The 19814-nt window shown below is 45.7% G+C and overlaps 1 protein-coding gene across 3 annotated transcripts in view; it reads left to right on the plus strand.

Moving 5' to 3' along the window:
• Window positions 1-19570, plus strand: part of LOC135899688 (transient receptor potential cation channel subfamily M member-like 2) — a 157548-nt gene extending 137978 nt beyond the window's left edge. For 2 of the 3 annotated variants that reach the window (XM_065429017.1, XM_065429020.1), the window contains 3 exons: window positions 969-1148; window positions 7053-7171; window positions 19457-19570. In XM_065429017.1, coding sequence (XP_065285089.1) covers window positions 969-1148; window positions 7053-7163 — 291 coding nt within the window. In that variant the 3' untranslated portion in view covers window positions 7164-7171; window positions 19457-19570. Of the gene's footprint in view, window positions 1-968; window positions 1149-7052; window positions 7185-19456 lie in introns of all 3 variants that reach the window. The other variant, XM_065429019.1, reaches the window with a different exon arrangement.
• Window positions 19571-19814: the final 244 nt, after the last annotated feature.

The raw sequence follows: 19814 nt of genomic DNA on the forward strand, positions 1-19814 counted from the left end.
GGATTGGTTGCGAAAGGTTTGGGGTGCTAACTGCAACGATGTTTGACATCTGCTTATCATCGATCAAACACCAGTTCATAAAACAAAAGCTTTAACTGATGCAGTAAAGGCGCTCGACTCAGATGTTGCGCACACCCCTGCTGGGTGCACTTGCGTTCAACCAGCTGATGTATACTGGAACAAGTCATTCTAGAGTTCGCTCAAGTGTTAGTAGGAAGAATTCACGAGGCGTGGCGAAAGCGCGATTAAAGTTAATCTGTGCAAGCCGTTGCGGCTGGATGTCCTCAACTTCTTGTCAAATGCTGATTAGCCAATCTTTCGTGGGCTGCGGCATCATCACCGCACTCGAGGGCAGCGAGGACGGCGAGCTCGACCAACGACTAGCGGGTGTTGCATCGCCATCGGTTTCCCGTGATAACAGTGCCCTTACTGACGAATGTATAGACCAGTTTTGTTCCGACTCAGAAGGGTCTTTTGGTGGCTTCAGTGACGAAGACTAGGTTGCATTCATTGTTTCTTTTATTACGTTTCGCAATAAAAGTCATGTGCATGCTTACGCAAGGTTTCTCTTTCTGTTTTTATGAGTCGGATACGATAGGCTGTGCTCGGCAGGCGACGGCCATTTGCCGAGTGCACCAAATGGCTGCCATTTTGATATTCCGTGATCGGACCAAGCAAGCACCCACCCGCCTTTGTGCCCCTTCTGCGTTTCTTGCTTTCAAACCTAGCAAGGGCTCTTGCCCAAGTTGTCAGTAATTATCTCATAATTTTGAGTCTGCGCTTGCTCGGTGGTTGAGGGTATGAGTGTAAATTACGATTCGCTAAATTATTTTTATGTGCGGGGCTTCCTCATGCAGCGGTGCGAGCATCCAATATGCTCGACATTATTTATTATTATAATGGGCCATTCGGCGCACCGATAAGCGACGTACTCGATGTTCATTGAGTGTCGCATTACTCCGTTGCAGTTTTTCTCGGAGTGCCTCCAGGAGCAACCCGACACGTCTGATCCCAACCAGGCGGTGGACTGCTCGATCGCTCGTCGTGGCTACATGGACGATCCGATGAACACGGACAATTGCTGGAGAGAAGTCGAGCTCTGGAAAGTGCATTACGGCGGAAAGGAAACGCTGGGAGAAAAGTTCCAGGTATACGGTTTAGTCTCAAAGTGACAGTTGAAGCCTTCTTGTCCAAGAATAGCTGTGTATTATAGTATAAAAGCACAAGAATCACACACCATGAAGCCATGCAAATGGTAGCGGCATATAACGGTTTTATTTCTTTTATTTGGTGTTTAGAAATAATAAGAAAAAGGAAAGGAAAATGGACGAAAACACGGCTCGGCACGGATGGGAGCCGAACCAGCATATCCCATTACGCATTGGTGCTTTGTCATTGAGCCAGAGCGTGTACTTAGATTTAGGTGTAGGTTAAAGAGCCCCAGGTGGTCGAAATTATTCCGGAGTCCCCCACTACGGCGTGCTGCACATCGTAGTCTTGGCGCGTAAGACCCCAGTATTTAATTTTAATTTTAATTGAGCCATTGCGGTGGTCGCCCTGCCGTTACACTTTCGTGGGTGTTTCTGTATTTGTGCTAGATCTAGCTCTCGTAGTGTTTGACCACGCTGTTCATGGTCGTGGTGGTGGATGTGTAATGTTCTTTCACCCATAAGTGCCTTGTTGCATGTGAGCTTAGCAGGAGGCATGTCATCGCGCCTTAGTGTCATACGGTTGTATCTGAAAAAAAAAAACAATCGAGCACCTCCGGTCCTTGAATACTTTGCTTAGCGCAAAACGACATACACAAGAAAGACGACAGGACAAGGCGCTACTCTCAACTGACATCATTTTATTGCGTCACTCCTTTATAGACCGCTCAAACCAGAGGAACATGCGCAGTGAGCACCATGCGGTGGAGCCACCAACAACATCCGATCCAAAGAGCGCACTCATGCGACAGAATCAAAAAAACCAAATTCAGCGCTGTACAAGGTTAAGCAAGGCACACTAATGCACTGTGACTCCAATGACTTAATGAAAAATGCTTCCGATAACTCTCGGGCGGTGGTGTCAGGGCTCTTTTTCAAAATCGTGGTATCACGAAACATGGGTTTGCATTTGCATGTTTTACAATGCTGAGCCAAATGGGAACCTCTGCCTGTTGGTATGGATCGCTCATGTTCTCTAAGGCGCTCGTTAACACAGCGGCCTGACTGCCCTACATACACTTTGCCACATGACAAGGGAATTTTACAAACGACACCGACGCTGCATTCTACAAACTTCCGTGGTTTTTTTCACAATCAGGTTTTTTACTTGTTTTAGAAATACGGCTGCACAACATTGACAGTTTCTGAGGAGCGGAAAACACTACCGGAATTTGGTATTTAGTGGCGACATTCTTTAGATTGTGAGCCACTCTGTGGCAATACGGCACAACTTCAGGCCTCTTCTTTTGTGTGATGCAGTTACTTTTGTGCCGCTTCCCTTTCAGTTTCTGAAGCAATACCTCCGAGACTGACGTCACCACCACACGTGGGTAACCAGCAGCCTGCAGCCTATTTAACTGTGCATTGAAGCTCATGTTCGCAGAGTGATGACAAGATTTCATTAAGGAAGATTCTAAACACATCAAAGCAATGGCGCGTTTCACAGTCTTTAAATGCGCTGACGCGTAAGGTAAAGGTTCCTTACGTGCGCGTGGCGAGTACATCCAACAGGCGTGGCCTGTTTGTAAGGATAGCTGCAAATCTAAAAACTGGAGTTTACCGTGTGAATTTTTGAGATAGCTCATGTGTGAAAGTTAAACCTTTGCCATTGTCATTGAACAGGGTTAAAATATCAGCTACCGTCACGGAGCATTCGTTGTTAGTCTGTTTTATCAGAACAAGAAAATCGTCAACATATCTAAAAATTAGAACCGAGTCATTGTTCAAGGCACTCTTAAGAGCGCGGTCTACAAAAGATAAAGAAATATTACAAAGAGCAGGCGCCACATATGAACCAATACACACGCCATTTTTCTGGATAAAAAGGTTATTTTCGAACAGGATAAAAGTTGCACCTAAATAAAATTCAAGAAGGGACATGAAACTTTCCGAAGATAACCCGGTGGCATTGCGAAAATCTACCTCGCCACTTTCTTCAATGCACGTCATCACACTGCGAAATAGCTCATCATGCGGTATTGAATAGTAAAGATCTTCGACGTCAACAGAAAAAATGTCGGCTACTGAATTGTTGTCTTCCAGAAAGGAAACAACATCGAAAGAATCCTTTATGCCATAAGGATCGTCAATAGTTAAATGCTTCAACTGTTTTAGCAAAAAGCGGCTAACCAAAACCTGCCAACAGTTGTTTTCACTGACTATTGTACGGAAAGGTACATCCGGTTTGTGCGTTTTTGCTGTGAAAAAAACCTCTAAAGCAAGTACCTTACATTGTTTTACATCTTTCACGATATTGGTGAGGCCTATATTTTCCAACAAAGAAATGGCTTTGCGTTTTACCTTCTGAGCTTTCTCATTTGCCAGAATGAAGTTCTTGTTCATGTTCATGTTCCTCTGGTTTGAGCGGTCTATAAAGGAGTGACGCAATAAAATGATGTCAGTTGAAAGTAGCGCCTTGTCCTGTCGTCTTTCTTGTGTGTGTCGTTTTGCGCTAAACAAAGTATTCATGGATTCGCACCAACTAGCCCGCCAACGCATTGTGCTGAGCCTCCGGTCCTCTTTTTCGGCTCCCTCATTATCTGTATGATAAAAGCGATATTTGTTGTGAATATTTTTGCACTTCCCAATCGATGACATGCGAAATTGCTTAAGCAGGCATTCTCAGACATCTAACTTGCCCTAACCAAGATGGCCACATTCCTGTTCGAAGCATTGTCTAAGCTGAGGCGGGCGCTTTGAAAGCCTGAATGATGACTCGAAAGTAAGGTAACAGAAATGGTCTCACCGGTCTGCATATTTATACCTTAATACGATTCTAGCCCGAGGTGAGCCATCTTGGTTAGGTCAAACGATTTGTGCGAAGAAGCACAATTGCTGGCTCGAGGTCGTGGGTACGATTCCTGGCTGTGACATTTAGATGTCGATGTACAAAAATGCTCGTGTACTTAGATTTAGGTGTGTGCTAAGGAAGCCAATGTGGTCAAAATAATATGGCGTCCCCACTACGGCGTGCCTCCCAATAATTTCGTAATTTTTGCACGTAAACCTCCAGAATTTATTTTTATTTTTTACCCTGTCTCCTTGTGCCCAGTTAGCGTGAGTGCACTTCACTTGGAAACGGCATGTTGCTTTGCTGTAGCAAAGAGAAGCATAAGCTGTGGCACTGGCTTTGCTTGCACATACGGCCAGCACCATTTCACCTAAGCCCCTGGCTATAACTGTTTCGTCTCATCCAATATTCGACACCTTCGTCGGCCGTAGAATACGTATATTAACCGCTCTGAAATGTGCCGGTATGCAGGAAAGACAAGCAATTTTTTTAATTAATTGTAGGGTAAACTGTGCAATTTAAACAAAACACGTTCAATGTCTCTAAAGATCCTGCTCTGACATATCTTTAAAATGCGGCAATCTAGCATCAACGCCCTTGGGCACTGTTTGTACTAAAAGTCTCACTCACCGAACCATTAAAGAATGCCGGGATCCTAACACTACAAAACCGAGCTAGACTAACCCGGGCTAAGCTAGAGTACCAGCTTCTACACAACAATATTGGCATTGGTACCTGCTAATACAGCCGGCTGACCCTTCCAGAAGGTCTTTTTTTATCGTTTTTATCGTTCTTTTATCGTTTTTATCTTTTTTATCGTTTTTTATGAAATAATGTGAATTGAATGGAATGTAACATCCAAACTGGAACGCGGGAACACTCACATAAGCACACGAACACTCAAAGACTATCCCTTTTCCACCAGTTGATCTGATCTAACAAGTTATTCTTCCCATTAGGGATTAGAAAGTGAAATAAGCTGAGCGAGTGCTTTATTACTATCTAGCTCATTGCATATATTTGCTACCTATGGGGAAAATCTAATCGCCTTAAAGCTTTGACTTCCTCGTTCTGGTCTGTCACTGATTTCTGTTTGCTGGCACTTTCTCTTTAACTAGCTGTCTACGTATTCAACACTATTAGTAATACTCCCTGTAAACGCCCTCGTTTTATATACTATTGCATAATTCATTAGCTGCTTAATCTTGCTTGTTCCCCCCTCACCTCGATGTTCTGGTATTCAAAAAGCACACCCAATCGCCATGTATATGCTTTTTTTCTCGCGAAAGCAATTATATGGACACTCCAGGCGAACTTCCGCCGTCGCCATCGGTGTCGCCGCCTTGATGTTCCGTACGAAGTCCGAGTGCGATAAGATCGCTACTGCGGCCCTTATGCTGTAGGTGCGGCGGAAAGCTTCCGAGGGTACACCGAGATGGATGGTGGCCTGATACGGCAGCGTCTTCTCACGCGCACAAGGGAGGACGGTGGGGAGGGTTCGCGCCGTCTTCAAAATCACGCAAAGGGGGGAAAGCGCGCAAAGGGGGGAGCGGGGAGATGTGTGTTGAGTGCGCATCTCCTCTGCTACTCCGGCTGCAGCGGCTAAGCGCGGCACCGTGCAGACCGGAGATCTTGGAGGCATTCTGCAGTAGGTTCGAAAGATAGGCGGCCAGAGATAGGTTATGGCTTTCGCGTGCGCAATGTTCTCGCGAGCCTAGCTGGAGTTGAAAACGAGAGACAGCACGAAGGAAAATTCAGTCACCGCTGCCGCCACACTTCATCACGCCGGCGTTCTTCTGATAGCGAGTATCCTCGGTCATCGAGTAAAATGTGTTCGTATTTGTCAGTGCGAGCGTGACAACGTGCTTATTAATTTGTTTATTAAGCAAAAGTTTACAGCAGCTTGTGCAGCTCGGAAAGCTTTACGTGGTATACCTGTGTAATTTTTTCCTATCCCAATCAATGCTTCGTCTTTCGTGTGAAGCTGCGACTCCTTTATCGACATCAAGGTTTTGTAACCAATACAACCTATGCATGTGGGCATGCTGTTTATCACATTTAACACGTATGTTGTTTATCACATGTTTTCCACGTCCTTCTTAGATTCCTTTGCTCTATTTTTGAACATCAGTTTCTAACTTGCTATATTGTCGCCATATCTTCAAACTGATATGCTGTATTTAATTATGTCGTTTTAGCAAGCAAAGATAGTTTGATTTGACGCTCTTGTAATTATATAGTGCATATAAATTTGCTTTGTTGTTCGCAGCTCGTGTCATTGTACTTGCCTTTCTTGTTTTAATCAAATCAGGGATTGGCAGTATGTATAAATTAATAATTACATAAAATTATGAAGTATTGCAGTCGCTCAGGACAGTGCCATAATAACATTAACAAATACACAGCTCTCACGAGCCAAGCAAGCACCGTGTGACGTGAAATTGGAGCGAATGCGGATAGAGAGAATCCATGTCCCTATCGTAAAGACCTGTATGCCCCGTGTCGAATAATTCCATAAGAATATATTGTGGTTTAATATCAAACTCATGTGTTTCGTAATGGCATACCGAGCATATTTGACATGTCGCATATAAATCATGGGAGCGCGTGGGTTTCTATATGGAATTCTCATAATGCTCATAGCAGAATAAGGGGATCGTAGACAACGTGCCCCATGTGGTATATGGGAACATTAGTGTTGTTAGGATGGATCTCTAGATGTTCATGTAGGATTATTTGATAGCAAGCATGCGCCATTTCTTTAAGGGTGACGGCATTTCCACGCCAATGAGCAGTAGTCGCTTCCTCTATGCTTACCTATTGTTTTGCTTTGCTGGGTTGCATTTGTAAAGGACGATTGTTTGCCCGTTACGTGATGTATAGTGGGTGAGAACCTCTAGCAGAAAAACTGCCGTTTCAGTTCTGCCGTCCTACATCAGCACCGTAGTAGTGGAAACAATATACAACTGTGTAACGACATGCTGATATAAGAGTTTTGGATTGACTAATAAAGCACGTGCTATTATGTAAAGCCTTTCTATTTCTATTCGCAGCCCAATGTTGTATGGAGGCTCGTTACTGATGACCTGTTTCTCAAGTTGCCTTCGGGACACAGCAACCTCTTCAATGAAGTGTGGAACTTTCAAGGCACGTTGACGATGTGATCTTAAAAGTAAGGAACATTGGTAAGCCTTTTCTAAAGATAAACAGAAATTCGTAGTTTTGTCGGATTTTTTTTCACTTTTCTGCAGATACGCCTCCCTTATATTCAGGCTTGTCTAGTGGTTGTACTGAATACTTCCGTAAGTGACAAGTTGCCACAATAATAGCACAGAAATTGCCATCATAATGGCGCAGAAAGCTACAAAGCAAACTCATATCGTACGAGTTCCTTTTCTAGCTTCGTATCACTCTGAGGTGTCTGATGTTTCTCCCTTTCGTGGATCTTTTTCCTGGTTTGGCATGTCCGCAGAACGGATTTACTTGTCGAAATACTTAATCGGCCAGCTCATAGCATTTACGTGTAAGAGCTATTCTTGACGTGCTACCACCTGCGAGTGCCAAAATTATGGTAACATCTGTCGACCATGTTGTAATTGTAGCACAGTCTCTTGTATTGTGTTCGTATATAGCGCAGAGGCGGTGTCTTGGGAAGTATGTTTGAGCAGCATGTCGCCAGGTTTCTATGAAATGACTTGCTATTTAATGTGCGCCCCAGGGATGAGGCTGGGCGCTGCTACTGCTCTTCTCACTATGCGCTGTCTTGTGGAGACAATCACTGGTGGTTTCGCAAGCGAACTGCGATGCTAGCCATCATCACCATCATCAACTTATTTTATGTCCAATTTAGGACGAAGGCCTCTTCCTGTAATTTCCAATTACCCCTGTCCTGCGCCAACCGATTCCAACAAGTGCCTGCGAATATTCTAATTTCATCACCTCAGCTAGTATTCTGCCGTCCTCGACTGCTCTTCCCTTCTCCTGGCACCCATTCTGTAACTCTAATGTTCCACCGGTTACCATCGAGATCCATTATCTAACCTACGCATTACATTACCTGCCCAGCTCCATTTTTTTCTCTTAATGTTAATTAGAATATCGGCTATTCCCGTTTGCTCTCTGATCGACACCGTTGTCTTCCTGTCTCTTAACGTTACGCCTAACATTATTCGTTCTATCGCTCTTTGCACGGTCCTTAACTTGTTCTCGAGCTTCTTCGTCAGTCTACAAGTTTCTGCCCCATATGTTGGCACCAATAGAATGCATTGATTGTATACCTTTCGTTTTAATTATAATGGTAAGATTCCAGACGGGATCTGACAATGCCTGCCGTACGCACTCCAACCCATTTTTATTCTTCTGTGAATTTCCTTCTCATGATCAGGGTTCCCTGTGAATAATTCACCTAGGTAAATGTACTCTACTCCTTCACAGACTCTAGTGACTGACTGGCGATCCTAAAATCTTGTTCCCTTGCCAGGTTATTGATCATTATCTTTGTTTTCTGCATATAAATCTTCGGCTCCACGCTTACTCTTTCTCTGTTAAGGACCTCAATCATTTGTTGCAATTCGTCCGTAGTGTTGCCGAACAGGACAATGTCGTCTGCAAACCGAAGGCTGCCGAGATATTCGCGTTCATCCCCACTCCTAAGCCTTCCCAGTTTAATAGCTTGAATACTTCTTCCAAGCATGGAGTGAATAGCATTCGAGAGATTGTGTCTCCTTGCCTGACCACTTTTAATAGGTGCCTTTCTACTTGTGGATAATTAAGGTAGCTGTGGAATCTCTGTAAATATTTTCCAAGATGTTTACGTAAGCATCCTGTATTCCTTGATTACGTATTGCCTTTGTCACTGCTGGTATCTTTGCTGAATCAAATGCATTTTCGTAATCTATGAAAGCCATATAGAAAGGCTGATTGTACTCTGCGGATTTCTCGATTATCTGATTGATGACATGGATCTGATCTATTCGAGAGTATCCCTTTCTGAAGCCAGCCTGTTCTCATGGTAGACTGAATTCGAAGGTTGCGCTTATTGTGTTGGAAGTTACCTTGCTGCTATTTTATACCATACTGGAAGTAAGCCAATGGGCTTATAATTGTTCAGTTCTTTAACGTCTCCCTTTTTGTGGTTTAGTATAATGTGGGCATTCTTTCAGTTCTCTTAGACCCTTGAAGTTATGAGCCAGTTCGTATAGAGGGCCGCCAGCTTTTCATGCATGATGTCTGCTCCAATGGTTCAGTTGCCGAACTCTGCCCGGCGCCGTGCTTCACCCGCGTATCCATTTTCAGTTTGGCCGACAAATGGCGGGAGCTTTCCATCGAGATCCAGCTGCGCGGCTGCTATAGGCTCGCGAGGCTGCAGTCGGGCGGTCATTGTGCGCGTTTATTTACGTTAACTCGGGTGGAAAACTTCAAATGCGTCGCTGCAACAAACCTTAGCCACTGTTTGCCTCAAACCGTGTAAGCGCGATGAAGGTCGCTCTGATTGTTCGTGTTGTTAAGTGTCACGAATCGGCCACTTGCTTTGGGTATAGAGAGGGGGTTCACTTCCCCCCATGTCAGCGGGGCAACCGTTTCTGTGTTATGAGGGGTCACAAGGACCGCGCGGTGCCGGGTGACGCGTCGCGGCGGGCGCCAGGGGGGCGAGGTGCGGATTCAGGGAAGTCAGTATTGTGCGCACGGAGTTGGCAGTCCGCCGACAGTCACACGGGTCCACACAGACCATCTTTGAAGGGGATTGCTGTACGCGGTATTGTGGTTCTAGCTCCCGAGTACCTGACTAATTGGAGGCGCCGCCGTGGTTAAGAAGGGCTCAGCAACCTTGACCACGTGCTGCATGTACGGAGCGGGGATCTATTCTCCTACGCGTCCGGAAGGCAATCGGCGGCCTTGGATGCTGGGTGCGGAGAAAAGCCTGTGTGGTGTCGTGAAGGACGGCTTAGGACCAATTTACGCTCGAGCCGCCCATCGCCACAAGCCGCACCGCACGCGTGCGGTCGCGCGAAAAATTGCACGTATGCAGCACTTGTGCACAAATTACCATTTACACTGTGTGCACAGTGTATACCTTACACATTGTAAACCGAAATTTGCGCACAAGTGTTGGATACGTGCAATTTTTCGCGCGACCGCACGCGTGCGGTGCGGCTTGCGTCGATGGGCGGCTCGAGCATAAATCGGCCCTTGTGCGCCGGAGAGGTGCGGTGCGCATGTGAGGAGCGCATTCGGACGGCGGCGTCTTGTAAACACGCACTCGGAGAACTCGGAGACAATAAGTTTGGAGGACAGGGACGGTCATCACTCTCCCACGCAGACAAACCTTGAATACAGCTGCAGTACGCGGTGTCGATGCCCCGGCTTCCGAGACGTTTGCGGCCTAGAGACGCCATCGGGGTTTGAGGTAGCCTAGCAATAACTGGTACGAACCTGGCGTGTTTTGCCGAGGCCGTCACTGACTACGTAGAAATGAGAGGGCAAAGGAGTTTTAGGGAAAAAGGAAAAGAGCTTTGTTTTCCAACATGTTTACTTTTAAGAGTAAGCCCATTCCTTTGGGTTGTGGCTTAACAAACGATTGACTCTCATTGGCAACTGAACCTGTGGGACGGGCCAAGGGCCCTACCACCCCTTTTTTTGTGTATTTGGGCTATAAAAATCGGGCCGACATGCTGTCCCTCAGACTTGGCTGAAATCAGAATTGCTGATAGATCAGTGAGCCTCCGTACTATGCACGTTAAAACGAGTCTGGGCTCTAACAGTCATTGAGACAGTCGAAGAGTGAGACTTTGTTTCTCAATTGTTCAAGTTTGTAATGTACTTGTTTTACCTGCCATGTATATAGAAAAGTTTACCTATAAATATTTCTTGTACATCTGGTCTCCATCGCTTCCTGTCTGCAATTGATCAACAAATGCCGATCATCGTCCGAGAAGCTTCACGTTCCAACGAAGAAGCGAGTACAAGAAAATGAACGAAACTTTACTCGCGGCTTGCTTTGCAGTCCCGAGTCCAAAGTTCCCGGCAGCAGCTGGCGTTATATACACATTGCGTGCGTGGTCTCGTTACCTTTTAGTAACCTTGTTCACGACTTCCCCGCATGCTCTGCTTTCTTTTGCAAATCGCCTAGGGTTATAGCTAGTGTCATTTGAACAAATCAGACATTCTGCATTTGTGTTACTACATAAACGATTCATGCGGCAACCTACGCGCGTCGCAACAATCGGCAGTGGCTTCTGCGCTCGTGAGCACCCCTCTTTCATTGTAAATGCTGCTTCGTGCTATCTCAGTGGGCAAATCACGGCCACTGCCTAAAGCAGCGATTTTAGCATGTATTAGAACGTAACAGGGTAATAGGGCTTTCGTTCAGCAGTTTATCCCGATGCATCCAGTAGTGTATTTCACTTCTGGCTGTTATTGCCATAAGGCGCTGATTGTTCGCCCAGTTTACAGTCAACTCAAGTTCACACTTCACAAATCTCAAGTACTGGCCGGTACTGACAAAAGCTTTGCCCGCTTTCTGACAACTTTAACTTGCAGACTAGTGCCTTTGTGTTGCCTTAGAAATCCTGCATAGAAATGCATACGTGTTACTACATAAAATTTCACAATACGTGCAGATAACTTTTCACAATGAATACAACATCCATCCTCTACAAGGCTGCTGCCCTTTGTCAAGGCATCAATTAAGCACCAGCTCCTGGTGTAGTGTACATCCTGTGTACCCTTTGCTTCCATTTGTTTCAAGGACATCTTGAATGCAAGCTGCTGATGAGGTGGAAGCGACATTAAATGTTTGCTAACTGGTACAGATCTTTCGCTTGTCAGTTACTCTTTTAGTTAAAATTAAATTATGGGGTTTTACGTGCCAAAACCACTTTCTGATTATGAGGCACGCCTTAGTGGAGGACTCCGGAAATTTGAGCACCTGGGGTTCTTTAACGTGCACCTAAATCTAAGTACACGGGTGTTTTCGCATTTTGCCCCCATCGAAATGCGGCCGCCGTGGCCGGGATTTGATCCTGCGACCTCGTGCTCAGCAGCCCAACACCATAGCCACTGATCAACCACGGCGGGTACTCTTTTAGTTGTACCATATTCTTCATGAATGAAACTTTTGCCGCAGCTGCCCTGATGACATTCTTTTGCAGATTTCTTACTTTTTTTGTCTGCATATAGGCGTGCTTTCACGTTTTGGGGAAATTCTCTTCAAAAACCTGTTCTTTCCACTGCGGCAGAATGAACACAATTGCTGTTTAGAGAGTGCTTGACATCTGGGTGAAATGCAGCTGTTGCCTTCTACATCGTATCAGGAGCATGCATGAAGCTGGTGTACATTCATTAAGAGGTCACTGAGATCTTGCATAGTCTCAATTTTAATTAAATTATGGGGTTTTACGTGCCAAAACCACTTTCTTATTATGAGGCACGCCGTAGTGGAGGACTCCGCAAATTTTGACCACCTGGGGTTCTTTAACGTGCACCTAAATCTAAGAACACGGGTGTTTTCGCATTTCGCCCCCATCGAAATGCGGCCGCCGTGGCCGCATTTCGATGGGGGCCCTAGGGATCCCATTTCGATGGAATCCCTAGGCCAGGTCCCTGGCCAAGGGATCTAGGGAGGACAGTGCCACGATCCGCCCGGGTTCGTGAAGGAGGGAGGGCTCAAGGCACCCTCCGTTAGACAGAGGCCCCGCAGCGTGGTGGTGATGAACGATGACTGACCTCCGAGCATTTGTGCTCGTCAGTGTTTATTTGGTGCGGTGACCAATGTTGCCTACCGAGCCTGGCAGGCCACATGCTTTTTGCAGACAGAGGGGATTTAAGCGGGCTTTTTCGGCTGCTCAGTGTTCCTCAATTCAGTCATGCTAGACTGTGGATACGTAATGTTCTCCACTACTCATGTGGGTAATGTAAATAAAGCCGTCACTTCTCGTTCTGCATGAGAGCATGTTCCTCCCTTCAGTAACATACTTAGCGTGGATGAATCGGATGACGACATGGACCATGCTAACCCTTTGACATGCCCGACACCAGCTCTTACAAATGGCTGCAGTTGCGAAACAAAGAGGCACTTCCATTACCCTCAGCAGCTCTAGTCTTCACACGTTGGCGCGCGTAACCAGTACTGATGCGCTCCGCCTTCCAATGCATGCACCAAGTTTGTGCCGCATAATAGAATGTAACAATTCCAAATAGTTACTATTAAGGTCACGTTTCTTGTGTCTAACTACAACTCTCTTGAGGTGAGCACTTCAATGTCTGGCGCAAGCCTTGAAATGGGCTGAAGGGGGCGCGCGAAAATATGTGCCTCGGTGAGCAATGATGGCGTCGGTATGAGTTCACGTGTTTTCCCTTTTATTCAGCTTTTTTCATTGATGTGTTATACCAAGCAGGTGTCACCGATTTGCTATACCTTCTTGGGATATACTCTGAGCGAAACAGACGATTCTGTTTCAATACCTCAACTAATTGGCTGGTCTGAGACTTGCACTTCGTATTTCCGGATGACATTGAGGTTCATTGAACAGTCAAAAAAGCTCATTTTCTAATGTCTATCATGAAATCACTTTATCCTTTGCCACCCTCGTTTAGATTTCTGTTCTCTTGGCACGCGTTATGTTTTGCAACTAGGCCACCTGTTACCTGTTCTATGCACCACATGACCTATCAAAGTCGACTTCTGCCCTGAATCTGAACTAGACTATAATATATTGAAGCGGTATGAGCCTTGGAATAGAAGATGAAGAAGCGCAGGAGTCTGGGTTCAGGAGAAGAGAAGAAGGAAGTGAGAATAAAAGGTAGACAAGATGGACGCCAGTTCCACAGCAATGCTTTACGTCTACTGTGTCCTTTAAGTAGGAACGCTACATTATTTTGGCGCAGCCGACAGCGAACTCCAACATGTGGGTGAGATTTTTCCTTGAGGAGACCTCCGCGGACAAGATCATCTTTTCGAGATACCAAGCTGAAGATGAACCAGCGGTGGAACTACCTCGCGAACTCAACTCGGCAGAACTCATGAACCTGGTTTTAGAGAAGGCTTCCATGGACCCTGATGAACTACGTCGGAAGGGTGCTGTGAACGTGAACTTGCCTCTGGTGATCTTCGACGAATTAGTTCTTCAACCGATGCGTCGAAAGGACTCTGGATCACAGTCATCGGCGGAAGAGGTGAGCCTCGTTTTGAAAGCACTTCCGCTACAACAAGAACAGATTTCGCAACAAAACCAGCTGGTGACATCGCTTATAAGCTCTTTAAACGCTGAGAAGCCAGTGACTAAATTTGTAGAACCCGATGCATTCGACGGCATGTCATCAAGTCCAGAAGGTTGGCTTGAATTCTATGAATATGCCGCTGGGAAGAACAACTGGCACTCTAATGAGGACAGGATTACTTACATGCGTAGTTACTTAAGCGGTGTTGCACGGAAGTGGTATGATTTGCACATTATTGAAGAGGCTGGCAAGTCTTGAAATCAGTGGAAAGAAAAATTCTTGACGACATTCCGAAGCAACCCAGTGCAAAGGGTGGGACGCCGCGCTTAATTTCAAATTCAAGCAAGGCTCCCTCGTCGAGTATTTCTTTGACAAATGCCGCCTTTTAAAGCTAGCCGAGCCTATGCTTCCTCCGTCTGCCGTAGTAGCGCTAAGAATGCACGGACTGCACGCGCAAGTCCTGAAGCAAGTGCAACTGCGGTCACCTAAAACTATGGACGGGCTCCTGGAGTGCCTTCACGACATATCATTTACTTCAGAAGAAAATATAAACGCTAGCTCAAGCGGTCACTTCACACGGTCCGGCGCGGATTGGTCAAGCCGTAATCAGCGAGAACCGCGCCGCCTTGCAGGCGGCACAGAGAGCTTGGGTTGGCGCGCTCCCAGAGGTCGGGTGCATAACGTCGACAGCGACCCTGTTCCCCTACTTTCGTACGCTGAAGAGGCTCCGACGACAAAAAACTGATAAACAAGGGTGATCAGTCCGACCCGATGACCACAACTGAGACTGTTTATTTAACTTGCTCTAGCCTACTTCACATCCCTGTGAAAGTGGGAAACAGACACATGATGGCTTCGGTTGACAGCGGTGCTTCTGTGTGTATAATAAATGCCAAGCTGGTAGATTCAAGTCACCTGCATAGTGGAAGAGTACTACGGGTGCAAGGCTACGATGGAAAAGTGACAATGCATAATCAGTGGGCCTCAGTAAACATCGAGTTCCAAGGTCATGAAATAGCGAGTGAAGTACTGGTGATTGAGGGGGTGACGTATGACTTTTTGCTATCCAGACCAGATATAAAGAAACTAAAAATCAACGTATACTGGGACGATGCGGTTTTAGTGGAAGGACTATCAAGGCAAGAGACACAGCCGGATAGAAAGGATAACCTGCGAGTTGTCAATTGCGCGGAGGATATTGCAACGACCTATCCTGAACTGGTATGCATAGGAAGCTATCCACCGGCGATGACGTCACACAAGGTGCCTTTCGAACTCACCGACAAGACCGTCATCCGAAAATCACCTTACAACATGTCAAGAGAGCGCAAGATATGGTTGAAGAAGGAATTGCAGGAGATGCTAGACGCCAATATAATCCGGCCTTCGGTGTCACCCTTCGCCTCTCCCATAACTATTGCGCCGAAAGAAGATGGAACTTTCAGACTGTGCACAGATTACAGGGTTCTCAACCGACAGACAGAACTTATACCATTTCCCATGCCGAAGATAGACACGATTATAGATGAGACAGGTGGTTGCCGATGTTTTTCACGTACTGACTTGTGCAAAGGTTTCTGGCAGATCCCGCTAACCGAAGAAACAAAAATGTACACTGCTTGTATCACGCCCTTCGACCTGTACGAGTATAACCGGCTTCCTTTCGGCTGGAAAAACTCACCAGCATGGTTCCAGAAGATTATGAACGAAGTCCTTAAGCCTATTCTAGGTGTCTTTTGTAACGTGTACATAGACGATATTATCGTCTTCTCCAAAACAGAGACGGAGCATCAGGCACACCTGTCCCAGGTATTAAATGCCTTGAGCTTGGCACACCTCAAGGTTAATTTTAAGAAAAGTGCGTTCTTTCAAAGAAAAGTGGTGTTTCTTGGAAGAGTCTTTGATGGGACTACCAAAAGCACGAAACAAGAGTCCGTCGAGAGGATATCCCAACTGGTATAACCATATGACGTACACTCATTGCGTGTATTTTTGGGATTATCAGGACATTTCAGGCCCTTCATAAAAGACTTTGCCATCAAAACAAGATGCCTCACGCGCCTGACACAGAAAGAAGTTCCATTTGAGTGGGATGAGGAATGTGAGAGAGTCTACCGTGATCTGGTGCACAGAATCTCTGCTGACCCTATTCTACGCATACAAGATTTCACTTTACCCTTTGAACTGAATACCGACGCCTCACACTATGGGACAGGTGCAGTCTTGTACCAGAAATGTCCAGAAGCATCCGGCCGAGAAAAGCGACACGTAGTAGGTTACTACAGCTACACCCTCAAGCCACCTGAAGTCAACTACACCACTACTGAAAACGAAGCTCTTGCAGTCCTTAAAGCAATTCAGTACTTCCGTACGTACCTAGAAGGTTTACTTTGTTCACCGATCACCAAGCCCTCACTCATCTCTTGAATATGACCCAACCTAAGGGACGTATCGCCAGATGGGTGAACTATTTGCAGCAGTTCGATTTCACCATCTCCCACAGACCTGGACCCCTTTTGACTGATGCAGATGCATTGTCTAGACTGATGATACAGGCCAACAACGAACAATCGGAAGAAATCAATGAAATTAAATTGTGGGAAGGCACTGAACAATTGATTTTTAGGGAAGGTCGCTATCAAGTCCCGCCAACGCTGGTTTCCAGGGTGCTTTATTTGTACCACGATAGCCCAGAATCTGGAGGACACGACGGATTTTGGCGCACCTACAACAAGCTAGTCAAGAGATTACGTGGCCTCACATGAAAGACGACGTCAATCGATACGTTCGTTCATGCCACATTTGTCAAATCAACAAAGTGAAATACAAGCAGCCTACGGACGCCATGATAATACCTTGCCACTAGAACGTGCCTTTTGAAGTTATACACCTGGATTTCGCCGAGCTAAATAAGAAACGAGAAGGAATCCGAAAAACACAAGCTTTTCTTCTGGCCATAGATGAATGCACCAGGATGGTCGCGGCACGGGCAGGAAAAGAAAATGCGAATAGTGTCATCGCCCTTCTCGAACGGGATATGTTTAGGACAACCAAGACAATTGTATGTGACAACGGTCCAGCGTTCAAGAGCGAAAAGCTAGCAAGGTGGGCTCGAGACCATAATATATCAATCCAGTTCTGTGCGCCATACCATCCCGCAGCGAATGGGCTTGCAGAGCGTGCTATACGAGATGTTAAACAATACATCAGGATGTACGACAGTTTCCCTGGTGGTTGGAAATGCTCTTTAGAAGCAGCTGTAAGACATCACAATCGCTCCTACACCAGTGGCTTGGGATGCAGCCCGCAATTCGCTTCTTCAGGAGAAACCCCTATTCTTCAGGCGGACCGTGAACTTGGGCTGTTAGAAAATCTCCAGATCGTTGAGGAAAGGAAACAGAAATCGCAGGAGGAGAGGTACCGTAAACGAATGAAAAAAAATTTCGACAAGCGACATTGCTCAGATATCCCAGACATTCAAGTCACCGACCTCATTCTAGTTAGGAAAGGAGTAAGAGAATCCAATGCCAAATTTTATGGTCCTTACTCTGTGACAAAGACAGCCACTCAGAAAGGAATATTGAAGACTGTGTGGTACACGTGGCTCAGTTGAATGTGCTTCGATTGGAAACGTTTTCAAGTATTACCCCAGGAGGGGTTAGCAAAAGAAACCTGGAAAGGTGAAGCGGTATGAGCCTTGGAATAGAAGATGAAGAAGCGCAGGAGTCTGGGTTCAGGAGAAGAGAAGAAGGAAGTGAGAATAAAAGGTAGACAAGATGGACGCCAGTTCCACAGCAATGCTTTACGTCTACTGTGTCCTTTAAGTAGGAACGCTACGTATATTACAGCTGTTTTCTATCTTTTCCATACTGCCGCGGTCAGGTCTCCTAATTTTATGCCTACTATTTTATTTCCGATCACTCGTTGCGTGTTCTTTGTCACGTTCGCTAGCTTCCTGTATATCTTCGAAGTTTAAGCGTCGTAACTTGTTATTGGGACTGTGCACCGATTTTATACTCTCGAGGATATCGGCAAGCTGTCGATCACGGCTTTGAGAGTGTTTGCAGCTATGCGCTCCAGCTTTCTGTAGTTCTAGAAATTTCACTCCGGTGATTTAGGTCGCATGTGACTCGGCATAGATAAACGTACTCTAGCGAAACATTAGCTACACATCATGAACTTTTCTTCTCTGAAGGGTGCCGTGCCTGACAAATTGGTACATAACTTTAGGCGGAGCTAGCACAGCCAGTGCTAGAAATAACCTCTCTTACTGTCTCCTTTCTTCATAGTGCAGTATTTTTGTCAGGGCGGTCTACATAAGTTTATTGCATATTCAATTTAAATCTCCCCTTAGACTCCGTCCTTTCATATCGTCATCAATTTGTTGTGAATCATGTCCAGTGTTAGTGAAGAGGGCCGTTACAGTCGTCCAAGCGCAGGCTTTAAACGTTCTCAGCATAAGATCCTGTATATCACTTCCAGGCCTTCAGCAAACAGCACCGGTAGATTGCGTCGCTTTGTCAGGTGCCATTGTGCACCAGTATTTGCGTGCGTTACTTTTGAAGAATTAAGGTAGCTGTAGATCCTTTAATGCGGTAACGATAAACTTTCGCGGCACATAATTGGCGCATAGAGAGAATATTGTATCTCTGGTTGAGAAAGAAGCTGTGCCAAACAAGCAGGAAAACGATGCAGTGCTTGACAGGTGACGCAGCTCTAGAATTTCCACATTGCTACGGTTTAGCTGGATGGATAGGTGATGTTCGGGACTGGAATGTATGTGATGTGCCATTGGTGACCGGGAAGATGTACGGTAAGCTGTGGCAAGGTGCAGAAAAAAGGAGCGAAGATGAAATTTTTCCGAGAACTCATGTTTCCGTCGTTGCATTACCTTATGAGAAAACTTGTGAAATTCTAATTCTGACTTGACCACCTAATGCTGTGCGCGAAACTAAGCATGGCAGGTGTGGCCGAGGATTGATGTTAACTGTGGAAATAATTTAGTGATATTTAGTTATAATGAAGACAACAGTTATTTAGCCTCTAGAATTGGTTAGGGTCTATCATGGACCGAGTTTAGCAGAGTAGAGTAAAAAAATGAAGCACTGAAATGACCTCCACATGGTAAAAAGCCGCCACCAGCGAGTGGGAGTAACGTTATTGCACTTTTGCCATATTCCCTTGATTTATTACCTAGGTTTTGTCTGTTCGGCGCTCAACATCCGGTATTTCATTTCAGATGCGAGGACGAGTGTGTTGGTCATGGGCTGAAGTGGAGCATTCCGGGTAATAATGAAAATTTTCACAGAAACACGAAACAATAAAGAATAACCGTCTGCTGTTGTGCTTTCTATGCCACTTATTATGCAAGGTTTTTTGCGCACACTCCCAGAAAATGCTCAAAATGGAGCACTCAACGTCGGGAAACAGGTTGTCTTATTTTCTCGCCAGTTAGTGAAAATCGATAATATCTTTAATTAGCGCAGTTACGCGGAATATATAGTTTATAGCTACTGACGGGGTGATGGGAGATCAATTTTGAAATCGCACCAAAACTACTACTGCTAGCCTCTACGGCACGATAAGGTTTATCCATT

Source organism: Dermacentor albipictus, chromosome 7 (genome assembly GCF_038994185.2).
Source record: "Dermacentor albipictus isolate Rhodes 1998 colony chromosome 7, USDA_Dalb.pri_finalv2, whole genome shotgun sequence".
Taxonomy (NCBI): Eukaryota; Metazoa; Arthropoda; class Arachnida; order Ixodida; family Ixodidae; genus Dermacentor; species Dermacentor albipictus.